The sequence below is a fragment of the Triturus cristatus genome, chromosome 3_1 (assembly GCF_964204655.1).
Source record: "Triturus cristatus chromosome 3_1, aTriCri1.1, whole genome shotgun sequence".
Lineage (NCBI taxonomy): Eukaryota > Metazoa > Chordata > Amphibia > Caudata > Salamandridae > Triturus > Triturus cristatus.
Window position 1 is genome coordinate 908686397 of NC_140583.1, and position 19029 is coordinate 908705425.

Consider the following 19029-nt stretch of genomic DNA (forward strand, 5'->3'; position numbering starts at 1 on the left):
GCAGGCACTCTTGCACCATTGTGTGAGGGTGTCTGCATTGGAAGTAGGTAGCCAAAAAGACGCCAGCACAAGGAAACGACAAGAATGTGTTGTATTATGTTAAATACAGTGCATTCTTGCCCTCTCACATAGTGCAGCAAGGTGGCATACTGCACTGTGCTACATGAAAGCTACATAAATATGCCCCTACATGTTATGAGTGACAATGAGATTCCATATTTTATGTAGATCACTTCAGACTGGAGCAACCACAGAAGCTTAGCAGGCTAGGCCCCCTCTTTCCTCGTCATGCCATCTCAGTTGCCCAGTGTTCTTCCAATTTCCTAGTCACAGTGTGAGTGTCAGGGCTAAGAGCCCCCCGTTTCAAGTTTGCCATTTCTTTCATGGTGTCTGTTGTAGGCTATCATGCCCAGAGAGCTCATCAGTCATGATGTTGATCTTGCAGGTCCTGGTTTGTCTCAGTTCCTCAGGCCGCTCTGGGCCTGCCAGGTTATGAGTACCATACTCTGCAACCACCACTCTCCTCTCAGTGCAAACAAGCTCCAGTGCTCAGGGGTCCTCTCCATGCTCGGGCACAGCCAATTCCCACAGAAAACCTCCAGCCAATCACAGACATCTTCTGGAGCAGTGAAAAAGTGTGCCCTTCCCTAGTGCAGCACGCAGAGTTTTGCAGAATACAACAGCATATATTGTAGTCTCATCTCCTGGAGTTTCTGTTTGATGGCAATATACAACTTATGTTTGTCTTAAACCATTTGTGTATAGTCCGAAAAGAGTCTGGTTGTGCAGTCATCATGCATGAGGTCTCCCGCCTGTCATTTCCTTCTGAGGATGCTGTCCCTGTTAAGGTAATTTAGGACTTTTTCATTTATCGTTCTAGGCGGTGCCCCCGGCGGTGGGCGCAGTACCAGGGCCCTATGAGTCCTCGAGATCGCAAACCTTGGGGACAGGTCCTCCAGGCATAGAGTGTTTTAAATCTAAGTCTCAATGAACAGCTCAGGTTTCCTTATCTCCATGCACTCTGGGAGGCCAATAAAGCTTAAGCTACGGTGGCGGGACTGCCCTCTGCATCATCGAGTCATGCTTCTAGTCTCTGGACTGCAATGATGCATGTGCCGAGCCTGAACCCAAACTCTGACATGACCACATTTATTTCCTTCACCTTTGTTTCCAGTTATGTGGTTCTCTCACTTATTTTGCTTGTCTTCATGCAGTATGGTCACCTGCACCAATACCATGTCTATTTTAATTTCCAGTGCTTGTCTTGTTTGGTTGATGACTTGTAGAATCTGGGCCCCCATGGGCACCAGGGTCAGGTCTGTAGTCGCCCCATCTCCACCATTGTCATCGCTCCAGTGCAAAGATTTCGCTCATCTATCATATTGATCGATCTTAGTCTGCTGAGAGACCCTGGATATCCTATCTTTGTCCATTTGGGACCTTTTCAATGTGCCCCAGCAGGCGATAGACTCACGTCTCTCAAGTGCCCATGAATTCTCAAGTCAGCTCACCAGGGAGAGTTCACTCCATTTCCTGCTTTGGTTCTCCATGTGTCTGGGTTTCATATACCTATAGCAACAAGGTGAAGTGCTCTCCAGCACTCACCATGGTGGACCTTCTGTGGCCAGTTTGCTCTGCAACAGTTCTCAGAGAGCTGTGCTGAAGTCCTCCATTTACACAGTAGTCCACCCTGCCTCTAGGTGATCCTCTGTCCATAGGTGTTCTTTACAAGGTACCATACATCTTAGCCATTTCCACGAATCGGCTATGGACTGTGCCTGGTGTTCCCAAGCCCCATTCTAAAGCTCCCTTTAGGGATTCCTCTGCTTCAGGTCCCTCCCAGGACTCAGCGCGATCTTACGCAGACTGTTAGCACACCTCTGCCCATGCAGACCGGTAGCACATCTCTGCCCAAGCTAGACACCGGATCCGCTCTCTGGTATCCACAGCATCTCAAGGTCGCCGGGCAACCTGTACCTCTTTGCAGGGCTTCTGGGTGGCATCTCTGTTCCTGTCTTCTTCTTCCAGCGGGCCGAGGGCTGCAGAGCTGGTCACGCCCCCTCTTTTCGCTTGGCGAGGGCCCCTTCTCTCAGGCGTCCCATGTCAGGGACTTGCAGCAGCACTAGCCAGCCCAAGTAGTCATTGTCTCACGCCTCACACTGGTTTCCTTTGCCCCTCAAAGAATCGGAGGTCCGGTCACAAAGGTCGGTGGATGGCTCAGAGGGGGGAGGGGCAACAGTACTGCGTCAAATCCAGCAGGCCACATCCACCAGGCCCGGCGCAGGAGCCATCTGCCAGTATTTTGGCCAGCGTGGGCCTGGTTAGCGCCACCAAGCTCTTCGGCATGCCCCTCGCCAGTGCTCTGCTTTGTTTTTGGGTAGATTCCTCTGTTATCACTCAGGATTCTGTAGGATTTCGGAAGGGGGCCAGGAGCCAACAACTAACGTGACCTGTTGGCCTTCTCGCCAGACCACACCCCATCTAAAAATGGCCAGTCATTATCTGTAACCATTTGTCTGTCTTGATGTTAGCATCTATGACTCTATTAATTTACATTTTTGTCTGAAATTGTGTTTATGGAAGGGTGTTACTACTAGCAACATCATAAACACAATTTGGATGGCCAAAACAAAGGGGCATATCATCAAGACAGGCGATAAAATTATCGTCGCTTTAGCGGCAGAAAACTGCCGCTAAAATGGCGATAATGGGCTTGATAATATGCTCTATGAAATTCCAATTGAAGCCCATGTTAGATGTGAAGGACATCTAACGTAAGCTTCAGTTGGAATTCCTTAGAGTATATTATCAAGCCCATTATCGCCGTATTAGCGGCGGTTTTCTGCCGCCAAAGCGGCGATAATTTTTTTGCCTGTCTTGATAATATGCCCCATAGTTCTTAAAGAACCTCTGCTTAACTCCTGGTAGCTCTGGCACAAGCAGAAGGTAATTCCCAGCGAAATGTGTGTCAAATGCTACCATTGCCAACAATTGTAAAATAAAGAATACAATATAAAAGCATTCCTAAACCAAACTTCGCTGGGATTTCTTCTCTTTTTTCCCTTATTTTCCTTAGTTTCAAGGTATTGTATACTCATTCCATTAATCAATGGACTATTTTCAGCTGAAATCGTAATCTCTATAAAGTAGTGTGGCATGAGCACCATTAATTTATTCAACCCAATGCCTTATCCACCTTTTTAGGCACTTTTTGGTATTTCACAGTCTCGAAGTCGGTTGCTTTGTCCCCGACCTAAACGATTGAGAGTCACCCGCATAGGGACAAAAGAGAAGAAATCCCGGCCAATAAATGCACTAGCGATTTAAACTTAAAGGAAGTGATTGACCACCCAATCGTTGGGGCGATATTCGTTCAGTTTATATAATAAACTGGAAAGAGAACAACATTTTTTTTGTTTTTTTAAAGTCTGTCCTGAAGAAGATGGAGTCAATCAACCTAAGTCCACTGAAACGCTGTGTCGACAACTTGTTTTTATTTTATTGTTTTATGATATCTTGCAATTGTTGTTTATGTTTTCTCTTTGTAGATTCACAGTTTGAGGTACCAACTGAATATTGCTGTCCATTATCACATATGTACTAGAAATAAAGTGTTGCGAGACATTTTGTCTATAATGTAAAATTAAGCTGGAGTAGAGTGAAATTGGGTTGAAGAAAAAGGATTATCAGGCATATATCTGGATAACATAAAAACTCATGTAGAAAATTTTATGAATTGTGTTTTTTTAAAATAGAGTTTATTGTTGTACTTGAAATAATTTGTAATAAAGGAGGAGATACTTTTTACTAAAAATAAGGCTCAAAGTTTGGGTTGATTGTTTGCAAGTGTGTGCAAAGTATGATGTGGTAAGAGTAAATGAAAAATTGAAAGTCACAAAGGGGACAACATTTTGTTATTGGTTATTTTAACCCAGTTCCCTTTGTTTAGAAGGGTTGCCCTGAAATGTGTTTTTTAGTAGTCTATTCAGTTTCCATTGTGGACCCATGGGCCACCTGCCCTAATTTAAATCGGGCCCTAAATTTTAATTTTCTACAACTGCAAGAAAAGTTCTTTCTGGCCCAGCCCTTAAGCAAGATACTTCTCAGGGTAAGGTAGGCGTACGATCTGTCTCCAGTGAGGGATCTTGCGGGTCCAGTCCTCTGTGGCCAGCTGAACTCTCTTGAAGTCAGAAGTCCTTCTGCATTTTGTGCCCCTGGAACCAGCAAACAGTTGGTTAACCTCTTGACCACTGAATATCAGTTCCAGTTTCTGAAGTTTGGTTTTCTCTCCTGCTGGGGTTGGAGTGAACGATTCTAGTACGGCCCTGTGAATGAATGGGAGAATATCCTGTCAGCCCCATTTTGAATAAGCAAGTCAAACAGGAAGTGTTAAGGGTGCTCTTTAGTGTGCCAGCTGTCCTGCACCCTTCCCAGCCGACTAATCCCTGCTAAGTAGGCAGACGTTAACACAACCCTGTTCTTCCTGGGCTGAAATGTAGGCTATTGTCATCTGAGCCAGGGTCCTTACCTTTCCCAGACTAGGATGTCTATTGCAGCTCTGGAGGTGTGATGAGTGGCAGAACTGGTTTCAAGACATGTCTGGCTTTGACAGCCTGAAGTATATTTGTATAAATGTAATTTTTCACTAAAAGTATCAACAATCTTATTTCACCACTAAATTGGATTTTGACAATTGTGGAAAATCCTTTGAATTATGTTCGGTCAATTTCCAATGCAATTATGGAAAGTGATGCTTCTTCCAGCCATATATTTTTGTCATACATGCGGATGGCGTAGGTACACACTGCAGGTGGCAAACAATATTTAACTTTTATGGCGCAGGTGGATTTACTGTGACATTTACTGTGGCCTTACATGTACGTTAAATAATACAAATAGGGTAATCCTATGGAAAGCATATGTTTTAGTGGGAAAGCTCTGGCGCAGTTCTATAATTTAACAGTGGTATAGCGAACTCGTACAGCCAGCAAACCCTGCTCTGGAAAAAAGGGAGATAGTGACACAAATTATGTAGTTCCTTTATTATTGCTAATGGTTTTATCTTCTAATGCTTACATACCCTGAATATTTTTCTTCTGACTGTGTCTGTCTTGTTTCACAATCATTACGTTTTGTCTCAATGTTTGCTCAATGTTTGATTTTAGATTGCATCATGTTATATTTGTGTAAGCCATACTGGATTAACTACTTTAGCTCTTGCTGTATTTTTCTACCCCCTTTTTTTCTCTCATTTCACTCTCTTCACGCTCCACTCCCCGTTCCTGCCTCGTGTAACTTGCTCTCCTAAACACTACGGGGCAGATTTACAAGCATCTATGGTGGCACAAGGGTTTCTAAGGGTGGCGCAGGTAAAGTGATGCATCTGTACACCACATGAAGGACCCATAAGATTTAAGGCCAGATAAGGTAGACAATGTTTTAGAGTCGAATAAGAGAGATAACGTATAAGTATATGTTCGTGTGGTACAGCAATGATAACCCAATCATTGCAGAAAAGGAGTAAACTTTCGCCATGTAAGTTAATTTTGATACCATTCATCATTTATAAGTTCTAATTACCAAAAGTGCCTTTATTGTGTTTGCAGCAGCACCCAGCAATATGAAATACCATTTTAGTAGTCCTATTTTGATGTGTAGGAATTTCTTGTTTTTAGGACAGTTTTTGTTGTGTAAAAGTTGTTGTAATACAACACAGCATATAAAATCCGCTCATGAAGTGCTATGGAATTAAAAATATTGTTCTTTTCAGAGCTGATTGTTATTTTTGTTTCCTTTCACATAGTTTATTCCGATGCCAGTTCTTTATGGGGTATTTTTATATATGGGTGCCTCGTCACTAAAAGGAATCCAGGTAATATATTTTGATAAAACAGTACATTTCCAATGTAAATGTTATTAAAAAAATGCTATGTTGCCAGATTTATACCGACAAGTAAGATGTTTCACAATAAGTTTCTTTGCATAGTAAATAAAATTGTTCTTGTTGTTACTAGTCATTTAGCGCTTCAAAGTATAGATTTGGTACTTTAAGAGCTATTTGTTTGGACTATCTACACACATAAATTATTTTTCTGAAATGTAAATCTGAAGACATTATTGATTATTCTTTTTTATGAAAATGCTTGCATTCCGTTTCCAAGATCTGTATTTCCTGGAAAGCACTAGCTGTTGATATTTTGCTTTCCAGTGCTGTCAATATAGCAAAACAGCGCATTCTTCCAAATTAAAATAGTAGGTCAATGAAAATAGCACACCTGGGGGCAGATCTACAAGAAAGTGTTGCAGCGCAGCACCGCAAGCCCTTTGGCTGCGCCACGCTGCTGCACTTTCAGAGCACAGGAATGCGACATATCTACAATGATATGTCGCATTCCTGTGCTCTCCCCTGTGCTGGCGTACAAACAGCTGCTATGCGCCGGCGCAGGCACCCTTGCACCATGGTGCAAGGATGCCTGCGCCATGGGGAGATTGTTTTTGTGCAGAAAGGGGCACCTTCCTGCACAAAAACAATCACTGCAGGCATTTTCCTCTTTCAATGCGTGCTGTAGAATGCAGCACACATTGAAAGAGGAAAAAACGAGGAGAAATGAAATCATTTCTCCTTGTTGCGCCTGTCTACGCCACATCAAGGGTGGTGTAGCAAACTGACGCATTTCCAGGTTTACGATTTCTCGTAAATTTAGAAATGTGTCTGGTTCCATGGGTGTTGCATGGGAACACCCACGCAAAGTGCGGAATGTGAAGGGGCCACATTTACAAGGACAGGAAAAGCCACACAGGGTGTGTTGGAAACGGCCCTTTTTGCAGGGTTATCCCCAAACTTTTTGCTTCTTCCTCCTTTATTTTTTCTGACCCGTGGTTGTTGGCAATAGGACCCTGGGCACTTTACCACTGCTAATCAGTGCTAAAGTGCATATGCTCTCTGTATAAATTGTTATATTGATTGGTTATCCATGATTGGCATATTTGTCTCACCTGTTAGCCCCTAGTAAAGTGCACTGAGTGTACCCAGGGCTGGTGATTCAAATGCTACTAGTGGGCTGCAGCACTGATTGTGCCACCCACAGGAGTAGCGCTAAAATGATGTCTTAGGCCTGCTTGCAGTGCCTATGTGCAGTCCAGGACTGCCATGTCGACCTGGCCAGTGCACCCACTGACCAGGCCTTTTCCTTCCCTTTCTGTACATGTCAGGCATCCCTATGGTGGCCCTAGGTACCCCCCTGGGCTGGGTGCAGTGTATCTGAAAGGTAGGACATGTACTGAGGTGTGTAACATGCCCTGGTAGTGAATTACAGCCATTTTCATTTTTCACTGCTGAGAGGCTATCTTGCCCATAGGATAGAATGGGGAAGGCTGTTACATGCCTATCTTCCCATGAGGGCAAGATGGAAAATCCAAGTTTGGTATCTTTGTGTTCAGAATTTAATTCTACATCTTTTTAGCAAGATGGTTTTTAAATTCACTGTGTGAGAATAGCACTTTTTAGAAAGTAGCTATTCTCCTGTTTAACCTTCCTGTGTGCCTGTGTGCTGGTTGGCTGACTGGTGTCATGTGATGGGCTAGGTGGCTCCAGGAGCCTGGATGAGTCAGCAGCAGGGTGAATAGGGAGATCTGCTTTAGATGGGTGGGAGGAGTAGTCCCTGGGTTTGAATAGGGCTGTCCCTGCCAAACACAATGCTGGCTCCACCCCCTGCTGGCCAGGCTGAGGACTCTGCCTCTGCTGGCACAAAGAAGGCTCCACCTCCTGCTGAGCGTCTAACGACCCTGCCCCTCACTCTGAAAGGAACCAGGTGCTCCAGGGCAGAGCACACCCAGGAACCGGTTTGAGCAGGGGAATCCCCCCACTGAAACACAGAGAGACAAAGACTTGGAGGGGTATAAGAAGAGGACCCCAGACACCTAAACTTTAGATCACTTTGGAACTAAGAAGAAACCTCTGCCAAGGAGAAAGCTGAAAAGGACTGAAGAGGAGAAGACTGCCTGCTTGCTGTTTTGCTTTGCTGCCAAGGAGAGGGGAAGGACTTTGCTGTGTCCCCTTCTTTTGATTCTGATCTCCAAGGGCCTGAGAAGAGCTGGCTCCCTGTTAAGAAGTCCCAGGAACAAAAGGACTTCACCACCAGCTCCCCTGGAACTCTGCTGAGAGAGTTCTGACCTGCCTTGGAGTGCTTGCCCAGTCTTGGGGCCTCAGGAGGTCGTTTTTGCTGTGTTTGGGAGCTGGGAAGCAGAAGCGTGAAAAAGAGTAACTGGTACCCAACGCATCATCCGATTGCGTGTCGCAAGAAAGAGAGTGCGAGGAAAATTTCATCGCGGCACCATCGCAACACGCAGGGTCCCCGCATCGCCGAGTGCCTCGAGCATCGTCCCGAAGCGTGAAGATTCCTGACATTGCGAGGGTCGTCGCAGAACCAGTTTGCGAGCCGCACCACTGCCGGTGCGTGAAAGTCTCCAGTCATCGGGTGCGTCGACGCAGAGTCCCGTTCCGTGGCGCATCGAGAGTTGCGGCGCCGGAAGGCAGCGCTGCGCCACGCATCGCACCACATCGAAGAGTGTCGCATCGAACCTGTGCGTGAAGCTTCCCCCCAAGAAACCTACGCAACGAAAGCCAAAGTCATCGCATCCTCCCCTTACAGATCGGAGCCGGCGCATCCACCTCTGCTGCGTGAAGCAGGGCTGCTGCAAAGCCTCCCCAGGATCTCAGGAGTATCGCATCGCCTTTGCCATCTTCCTTGTTATAGCTTTTGGGAACCTTATCGCAACTACAGGTACTGTTGGGCACGAGAGTGTCGCATGTTGTGCATTGAGAGTCGCATTGTGCAGGACACTGATTTTGATATCCTGGAGTACTTTCTGCAAACTCTTGAACTATTTCTAAAGTAGCCTTTTTAATTCTATGTTGGTTTTTCTGTAATATTTGGTCTTGTGAAGTTTTTAGTAAAGATACCTTATTTTTCTAAAACTGGTGTGGAGTAAATCTGTGGTGTTTTCACTGTGTTACTGTGAGTGTTGGTACAAATACTTTACACATTGCCTTTGATAGCCTAGACTGCTCAGGCCAAGCTACCTAGAGGGTGAGCAGGGGTTATCTTAACAGTGTATCCCCCTTTCCCTGACTAGAAGCAAGGGTCCCTACTTGGACAGTGGTACCTACCCTGCCAACTAGAGACCCCCAGATCTAACAGGGTGGCTTTTCCTGTCCTTGTAAATACGGGGCAGAGAAATGCGCTGCCAGTGCGTCACAAAAAGTGACGTACTGGCAGCGCAAGGGGCTTGTAAATCTGCTCCCTGGGACTGAATTCATATATACTGCATTGGCCACTCACTGCGGCTGCTGCGCCATATGCAAATTAATGCACTGGCTGCAGCCCCGTGCATTGCGCCCTACTATGGTAAATGTGCTTTTCAGAGTGCAGATGTCATCTCACATCTAAACTCTGAACAGCGCATCAATGAAAGGCAGAGAGGTAATTTCACATGCAGCCAGAGACACTGCATCAGTTTCAAGAAGGGTAAGGATCTACCCCACAGGTGAGTGCAGTGTGTTAGCGTAACTGTCCGCATGGGGCCAACAGGGGTAGTGGGAGTCCTTCAAACCACCCCCAATGATGATCTTCATGCAAGTGCCTTCTGGGGTGCACTGATTGTGCACCTCCTAATGTGACACGGTCGGTGTGCTTCCTGACATCTCTTTTGCCTCTGCTCCAGCATCTTGTAATATAGCGTGGGCAAAAAGAAAAAGTGTTCCTTTAATTGCATGGGGCCACACACCCATGTAAATTAAGGAGCACTCCATTTTGATCGCACCAGCACAAAATGTGTGTGTGTGCACTTTTGCATTAAGGCCCCTGGCCGTTTATATGAACTGACCAGGAGTCACTCCATGAATGACGCTCTACCTGAATTCTTTTGACCACAATGAGTGTGAACCATTTGTCTTTTGATATAGTATTGTTAGAAATGGGGGCTCTGGTTGGCTAGGGTACACACCTAAGACAGGCAGAACCGGCCACTCTAGTCAGGGTAAGGGAGTTACACACACAAGATAACCCCTGCTCACCCTCTTGGTAGCTTGGCAGAGCAGTCAGGCTTATCCCAGATGCAATGTGTAAAGCGTTCAATTGCCGTGCGCCAGGCACACACCTTAGCGCCATAGTAATACAGTGCATGCCTGAGTCTAGCATAGGTTTTGTACAGAGAGGGTAATCCTTCTTGTACAAAATACTATGCCTAAACAAGTTCAAACACTTGTCCCACTTTGTATGCGTGCTGCACAGTACACATGCAAACTAGGAAAAGAAAGGAGAAATACAAATATTTCTCCTCTTAACGCCTTAACTTTTGTTGCTAAACCCTGTCTACAATTGTTTGTATATAGGGTTTTGCGTCAAAAGGCATAGGTGGTTGCATGGGAACGCCCATGTACCACCCATGTAACTACCCCTTGGCGCTTATTATTGCAAAGCAATGGTTTGCACTGCTTGCGTTACTTGTAGGTACTTTCCAAAGCAAAACAAGTTTTGCGCTGGGAAGTAAATTGGTAAAAAATCATTTTGTGCTGGTTAGAATCACTTTTGTGACGCTAACCCAGCGCAAAATGTTCGAAAATCTACCCCATAGTTCTTTAAATTGAGAGGCGGAGAACAATATTTGTATATCCCTATTCCAGTTCTCCTGCTCCAGTGTGGCTATCAAAACGACAACATTGATTCTGATGCAGAAACTAAAAATGACAAGTGTCCAGAGCTTAATTTGTGCCCCGAATTTCTGGTGATCTGCGCCCGCAGTTAGTTGTCAACTCCGACACGTATGGCAGTCTGCCACGTAGTGGCGCTGTTTGTCTGATTTAAAGATAGGCTCAACAAAAGTTGGTTATTAATTCATTATGCATTAAAAATGCATAATGACTGCCACTCAAGCCATTCTTACAGCTGTGGGGGCCTGGAATAGTCTGAATTGTCATAATGGTTTGTAATTGTGTTGGTGCTATCATGTGGCAGTGCTGGCAGGGGCAACAGGTGGTGCAAGCTGCAGTAGCCAATGCCAAGGGCCCTAGCACTTATTCTTTTCGCAAATTAAGCACTACAGGTGTAGGTGGGTCTTACATTAAGCAATATGTATGTGTAAAAGTCTGCTTTTATGCGTCACATTTTCTACTTCCAGCTGTATGACAGGATCAGGCTCTTCTGGATGCCTGCAAAGCACCAGCCAGATCTTATTTACCTGCGTCACGTTCCTCTCCGCAAAGTCCACCTCTTCACTGTCATTCAGCTCAGTTGCCTTGTGCTCCTGTGGGTGATAAAGACATCACGAGCGGCTATTGTATTTCCAATGATGGTAAGAAAATCAAGTTTCTTTCCTCGCTCATTGTCAGTCCTGATGTCCATTTCACAAAAATGGAAAGTTTATAATTGTTTTACATTATAGCTAAACACGTAAGCTTGGTCCTTTATGGACAGCATGATGTAACTGCTGTCAAATGCTACTGTTGTGGGGCCTTTTTTTTAGCTTTACAAAAAGTGAATTTTTCTGTGAATTACCCTTGTTTATATCATACATTTGGCAATGTATCCCTTCACAGAATATACACCACCGATTTATTACATTTTTGTATGGACTCTTTCCTGTCATAGGCTTACAATGTTTCAAAATGGCGCTGAGCTTACCATTGGGTAAGATATTGAAGACCTTCATAGGAGATCTTTCCATTTTAAAATGCTTCGAGATCCTAGGCTTTGCCAGACTTTAAGCATCATATAACACTAATCTATACTGGAAACTCACATTTAACATCTATTTTAAAGGTACCCTCATGAGTGATGTCCATGATGGAAACCTCAGAAACTTGAAGTCATCTTCCATTATCTCAAAAATGCCAGGAGATTAGTTGAGGTGGAGCTAGTCTGCCATCAACGCCCTATAGTTGCATATGGTCGTATGTCAAAATATCGAGGTCAAATATCAGCCATGGGTATCCACTCCACAATATCAACTATCAACTTATGATTAAGTTAAGCAACCATAAAGAAGTATAGATTCACTATTCTGAACTCCACACCTACTTACCTTGATAATAAGTTGTCAATCAATATTCTAGAGTTGATATATGTGTAGGTCAAAATCAAAATGTTGATATTCTGGCAGAACTTCTATGTTTTGAGCTCATCAAACTGATCCCAGGAAATTAAGAAATGTGGTATTTCCTCGACCACATTCAGACTTCTAACTGAGGTCAATCTGTTCCCACAAGTTGAACTAAAGCATATTCAATCCAACTACAATTTCACTGTTCATATATGTAAAATGACTATAGTGTATTTGGCCTGCCAAAACAAGGTTTAGTGATATTTTGTGACCATTCTTGATCGCTATTTTCTCTGATACAAACATGGGTATAGAAATGTGAAACATGGGATGAGTCTCAAACTAGCCCTACATATGCAAACGTAATCTGGGAAAGCTTGGGAGTAGGATTCAATGTGTGTGGGGACACTCTGACATCCATTTGGCAACATAACTAATGTAAAATATACTTTTGCTGTATTTGCATCCACTTCTAAATTTCTGAATATAAATAGCTACACATACACTCAAGTTGGCATACTCAGGGGCATACTTAGTATTCTAGCATGCACAAGGGTGCAGCACTCAATCCTTTGCTATTCCACACCACTAGGTACTTAAAAAGTTAAATACATAAATTTGTCTTTACAGCCCAACCACTCACTAATCACAAATCTTTCTCTAACCCATGATATCATCTTCCTGCGTCACAATCAGTCACAATTGTGCATCATGTAAATCCGACAGTTAAACAAACTCAGCATAGATACATTTGATGATCACCACAAAATAGCCGTCAAGCACTTCAGGCACAGAAGTCATGCTAGAAAATATTTATCAAAATACAGCATGCACATTGCATACATTGACCTCCATCAATTTGAAAAAAACCTAAACAGAGATCATGGTCAACAAAAAACAGTATATATAATAAAGTGCATTAGTAATTGTTGTGGATAGACATCCTTCTCAACTAATAAAGTCCCATATCCTTTTAGGTCGAGTCAAAGGATTCAGTCCTTTAAACCTGAGCTCAACCACTAGTAGCTAGTACACAGAGCAGATAGGTCAGATACTTTTTCCACATTCAGAGCTCAGAATCGTCCACCGGGAAAGGTTCTAGGCTGTATCTGACATGAGTTCTACAAGGTCAGATACCCTCTCACCAAGAACCCACTACAATGGATTTCCTTCTGCAAAAAATCTCCTTGCAAAGAAACCTGTTACTTCAGCACAACAAAGTCGCACCTTGGTTGGATTGGCTTGGCTAGGTGGTCCCTGTTCTCAGGAGGTCTGGAAGCCATAAAATTCTCAACTTTTCAGAGTTATAAGAAGAAGTCCAGTTAGATGAAGCCAAGGGTCCCAGGACCTGACAGAACTGTACTTGACAGTCATAGCTCACTCCTGCAGAGATCAACCGCAAGGCCCATTCCAGGTCTATTTGCTACTAGTCAGCTGGGTTCATTAGGAAATAGTCATCTTGCACCTTGTTGTGTCCCTACAGCCACACTGGAGGTAAACCAACTGACCCTTTAAATCCACTTCTTTGTATAGGGTGTAAATGGGAGCATGCCCTCCCTTTCAGGTCCACCCAGGTCTCAAACTGTAAGTCCAGTCTTCTAGCCAGTGAGTGAGGGGGACTCCGGGATTCTCTCTAACAAGTGAGAATAAGGGTCCCAGAGTCAACCCTTCCCATGTTTTCAGCACATCCTGTTTGCCTTAAAGCTGAAATGCCAGAAACCGGTCCTAGGAAGCTTGTTTCCGGTCCAGGAAAGGCATGGCTTGGCAGTTCGGGCTAGACTGTTCCCATGAGGCACAGGGTCAGACTGGTTTGCATATGGCCATGTCTGAACTGGGGTGGCAGAGTGGGCTAAAGAATGGTGATGGATCAAACCCAGATCTGTTGACTGGGTGTGAGTGTTTGATTGGTTCTGATGCTCCGTCCATCACCACCCCCTTTTGTACCGCTTTGTTCGCCATAAGACCAAATCCATTATTTTTGCTCTTGGAGCACTTTTCACATCTCATTAAGGGGAAGCACTTGCAGGGGCCTGCTGCTGACAGACTAATATAACTGCCTATTGGAGGTAGATTCACGCACAGTATAACTTTTTAAAAGTTAGTTTTCCTAAATAATTCTTAAAAATCTGAAGTCAGCGGTGGATTTAAAATTTCATAAATATTAAAAATAGTGGTAAATCATTTCTGTAAATCATCTCAAATTAGAGGTAGCAGAATTATTATTTTAGCTGAACTTTAGTTTTACTCATAGGACAGCTTCAGCCATCCACAGTGAAAATAGCTTTTGAGGGCTATTCTCTGTAGGTGCATGCTAACACTAAATATCTTCATGTACTACTTTTAAATACTAGACACCCTACCTTGTGGGCTGCAAAGCCTTTCCAATTCCAAAAAGATTATCTTAACAGGCTTATAGGTTTAAAATCTACAGGAGTCACGCTACACAAGCAGGCCTGAAGCCAAGTTTTCTTTGGCAGTTTAGTGGATGTCACAGCATGTGCTATAGTCTCCAGGTGACAGTTAACTATTCTATGCCACTGATGTATTTCCTGCACCAAATAATATGCCCTTGATAGGAAGTTAAGTATGCAAATTGGGAGTCAACCAATTTTACCATGTTTTAGGGATCGCAGCAAATACACTGGGAACTGGACAGCAGTTTATAAACTATCAAGATCAGTCCAAAGCAGTTCATAAACTAGCAAGATCAAGTAGAAAGAAAATGGAGGTGATGACAGAAAAATAGGCACTATCTCACACAGGCAATATCAGAAGCATTTTCAACTGTATACAGATGATGCCAACATCCTCATATGCCTGGGGTTTACTCAGGTAACTGAAATGAGCAATACCAATTGCCATAGTATAGGAGGCATATGTTTGCCAAATTCTGGTGTGGTTTCTTGCATGCACAGTAATATTGCTGTTGGTTAAGGGAATTAACAATGGTGATGGTATGTCATAATTAGTACAATTTGTTTTCGCCAGGTTTCCGAAAACACTTATGGAAAGACACTAAAGTGTGCAAAATCAGACAGCCAGACTTTGCATATATTTCCAAAGATTAGATCACTCAACATTCACACAAATTCACTTTCTTGGTTCTAGGTAGATTAAAGAATTAAATTTAAGATCCATGTGCCTGTATTATGCAGGGAAAATATCACTACAATATGAAGGATTCTTCATTCAGCCATCTTGAACCAGATAAAAAAAAATGTTGTTCAACAGTTTAAAGGGCTGTCCAGATAAACTCAAAGGTACATTGTAAAATGCTTATTTTGGTGATTGTTAGTGATGCATTTCTGGGTAAAGGAAAACTTTTTAATTCACAGGATGCCACATTTAAAGCTTGGGTGTAGGTCTCTGGCATTTCAGCGACCCAGGCACTGGAATGCCCTGAACCCTAACCAGCTGTGATTTAGGAAACTTCTGCAAATTGACCAGCACAAGCTGGCAATCAACTAAGAACCAGACCACAGAAAGATTAGATCAAATTATTCCAGAAAGGAGATCATTGTGGCATACAGTAAAACTGTAAAATGTTTCACCTAGTCCCCTTTCATGACTGCAATTTTAGTGCTTGTAATGAGGGCACAATGCTGATCATGCTTTGCAAAAATGTAATAAAATATTGTAATAAAAATCCCTAATGTCATGTGCCTATTACCAAGTGTCTTATTCGGGGACATTTGTACAAAGCGATGGTAACAAACCTCTTTGGTAAAAATATTTTAAATATGAATCTCTTCAATTCAACTAAACTGTTATTTTCAAATTTTACAGAAGTACCACAATATAGTTATTTATAGTTATTTATTAATTTGCATATTTACTTTATTGTGTGTGCATGCCACATCTAAATACGTTAGGGTTTTCTTTTTTCACATCACTGTAGCTTCAGCACCTACATGTGTCCAAGGGGAATATATCTCTTGCAGTTGCATACAGTAGTATCTTTGGATCATCTACAACTGCACTGAAGCAATGTATCAAAAATGCTGTGTTTGAAAAATGTTCATTGGTCATAACCAGTTTCGTTACTTTATTGTGTTCTGAATACTTTTCCTAGGTTTTAGCATTGGTCTTTGTAAGAAAACTTATGGATTTATTTTTTACCAAACGGGAACTAAGCTGGTTAGATGATTTGATGCCTGAAAGTAAGAAAAAGAAATTGGAAGATCTAGAAAAAGAGGTAAGACTCATCACAAGATTTGAATTTCATAAGATTAAATTAGGGTGCTTCGTAAATGAGAAATTAATTGCCTTGAGAAGTTTTGATCGAAAGAAATTTCCATAAAACAACATTTATCAATACACAATGAAATCTAAACAAAGGACATGACATTTTAATTAACTAGATGGAGACTTGAATAATTTGCAATCACTTTTATCTGCCAAACAACACAATAAGTATACAAACTTTTGGATACAACTAGAAGCTATATTTTATATGAATCCATTTGCGTTCATGTGGTTAACAAAGGCATTAATAAGTGTGGTTAATAAGACATTTGCCTGTTTTTGCTGGTGACACATATTAAGGTAGTGACCATCTTGTACCTTCTTTCAGGAGATTATTTAAAAGTTTTTTTAGTTGCTTTCAAGGCTGTGATTTGTTATACTTTCATCGAAAAAAGGTTTTAAAAAATGGGTTTGTATTGCCTGGGGTTAAGTTGCACTGCGTGGAAGCCTGACAGGTTTGTCTATAAACAAATAGTATCTTTACACTATAACATACACAGTTCACTTTATTCCTTGAATTTGTTCCAGAGATTCCAGCTAAATGTCCAACCCATTCTAGTCTCTCTTTTCCTGGGTACCCCTTTCCTTCATGTCAGGGCTGCAAAGCGTTAACAGTGCTATCTGTATTAATGGGATCGGCTGCAGCCATTTGGACAACATTTCCCTTTCTTCACCTATCACCAACCGCTCCTTCTATTTTCTCAAGCCTGTGGCAGATCATGAAAGTACACAAAAAGACTAGCAATGGCAATACCTCTTCCCATTTCATGGCCCAGAGCTACAAGCATTTGCTCTCAGAATCAGACTAGCTGCCACTGCCTGACGAAAATATTCCCCAAACTTTGCCAGGTCTGATAGGTCTAACCCACTTATTTTACCCCGAGACGGAAACACCCAACCTGGTTCGCTGTAACGTTTCTCAGGGTTCCATATAGAGGTGAAAGAATTTCTGAATTTATCTCTGTTCTGCCTTCTCACTGAGTTATTTAATGTTTTTAAGAAAAGATGCCAAAAAATAGCACCAGGTAAGTCAAAACATGCTAACCAAAGATAGATGTTGTGGCGATTACATTTTAAAAGATGAAAGAAGCAACAGAGTAAAATTTTTGCTGAGTCCTTTTATCCCCAGCTCTTTGGCATTCCATCTGTACATCTTGCCAGCAGAAGTATACTTTTCACCATTCATCTAGTCTTTAGAATCTAAAACCAGATGTTTCATGGAGGCTGTGATCAGGGCTTTGATCCACAATACAAAGACCCCCGAATGTTGATTCTTTCTTCTGGACTTAGACTTGGATCCCAGAAGAGGATGGAGAGTTCTCTCCATACTCATACTCTTCTGGAGACAGTTCTTTACGTTGTGACCCATATTCAAATATGTGATCTGAAATGTACAACCATTGAGTCCATCTTGATGCAGAATCTGAGCTATTCAGAAATCTTTTCTTACGTGTTATGGCAAGAGTTGTATACATTTAACCAACTTCAGGAATGCAGGGAAAGCATTCAAGATACCCTTGATAGGTGAGCTTTCTGTCGGGGGCTTGGGTTCATACCAACAGGACCCACTTCAATGGTCTACAGATACAGATTCAGCAGAGCCTCTTCTTAATGGTGTTATTTCAAGAGAAGCAGAGGCTATTGTTCCAGAGTGTTTAAAGGTGGCTTTGCCACAACCATTTCCTCGTCAGGGGTCATATATGTAACAGTCACAGATGAGAGCATACATTCTTCCCCATCTTTCACACATCTTTTTGCACACTAGGCTAATATGCATCTAATGTTAACTACTACCGACAAGGCATTATAGGTTTGTGATCTTTAACTGGACCATCATTAAAGAGATGAGTGGTTCTACAGGCAGGTTGCCACTGTGGTTACTGGCTAGTAGAAGGACTGCACCACAGCACTCTTGAAAAAGTGTTGCTTGGTTTTTTAAGGGTCTGAAATTTGCAAAACATAACAAGCCTTGGGAAACATAGTATGGGATGAGTACAGAAACATTTTAAAGAAAGCTTTTTTTCATAGTGTGGTTTAGACTGGCATATTAAATCACATTGCACATTCTTCTACGGCTTTTGTCTATAGAACAACTCTCATTCAAGTGCCTCTCAAAACATCTTTATAACCATGAATTGAACACACAGCAAGATGTCTGAAATGTTGATAATCTGGGGAAACTTTAGTTTCTTATCATCTTATGAACCCACCACATTTTAAAAAATAAATCTAAATGTTGAATTTGCTATTTTGAGCTGGCAGATTAGAGCACATTCTTCAATAGACTTTCTCCCTCATACAAAGAAAAACATAAACTCAGGTATGTGTTTGGGGGTGTTTGTGTGTAAATAAATGAGGGATGTGTAATGTTTATACCAAGCAAACATCTGGCCTGACTCACAAACAGCATTTTGGAATATTTAAAGTCGAACTGCAGTTGTGCTCCAGTAGTTCAACTTCACATGCTTAAAATGCAATTCACAAACCTACGGCCAGAAATCTCAACCTCTGACTCTCCTGTCTTCTCTCTGTGGATCTCTGCCCTTGTGGTGAAGGGCTCCTCACACGAGGGTATACATTGAAATAATAAATATGGGAGGGACAATGGGTTGTGGTGGCAAAATCAGGAATAATTATTGCCAAATTAAAAGGTTTCTGGAAAATTAAGGAGGTGTGTAGGGAGAG

General features: G+C 42.6%; 1 protein-coding gene across 7 annotated transcripts in view; it reads left to right on the forward strand.

The window, feature by feature from the left end:
• SLC4A10 (solute carrier family 4 member 10) overlaps positions 1-19029 on the forward strand; it is a 951410-nt gene that overhangs the window by 850248 nt on the left and 82133 nt on the right. For all 7 annotated transcript variants that reach the window (XM_085645437.1, XM_085645436.1, XM_085645442.1 and 4 more), the window contains exons 20-22: positions 5804-5872; positions 11179-11352; positions 16172-16294. In XM_085645437.1, the coding sequence (XP_085501563.1) occupies positions 5804-5872; positions 11179-11352; positions 16172-16294 (366 nt within the window). The remainder of the gene's footprint in view (positions 1-5803; positions 5873-11178; positions 11353-16171; positions 16295-19029) is intronic.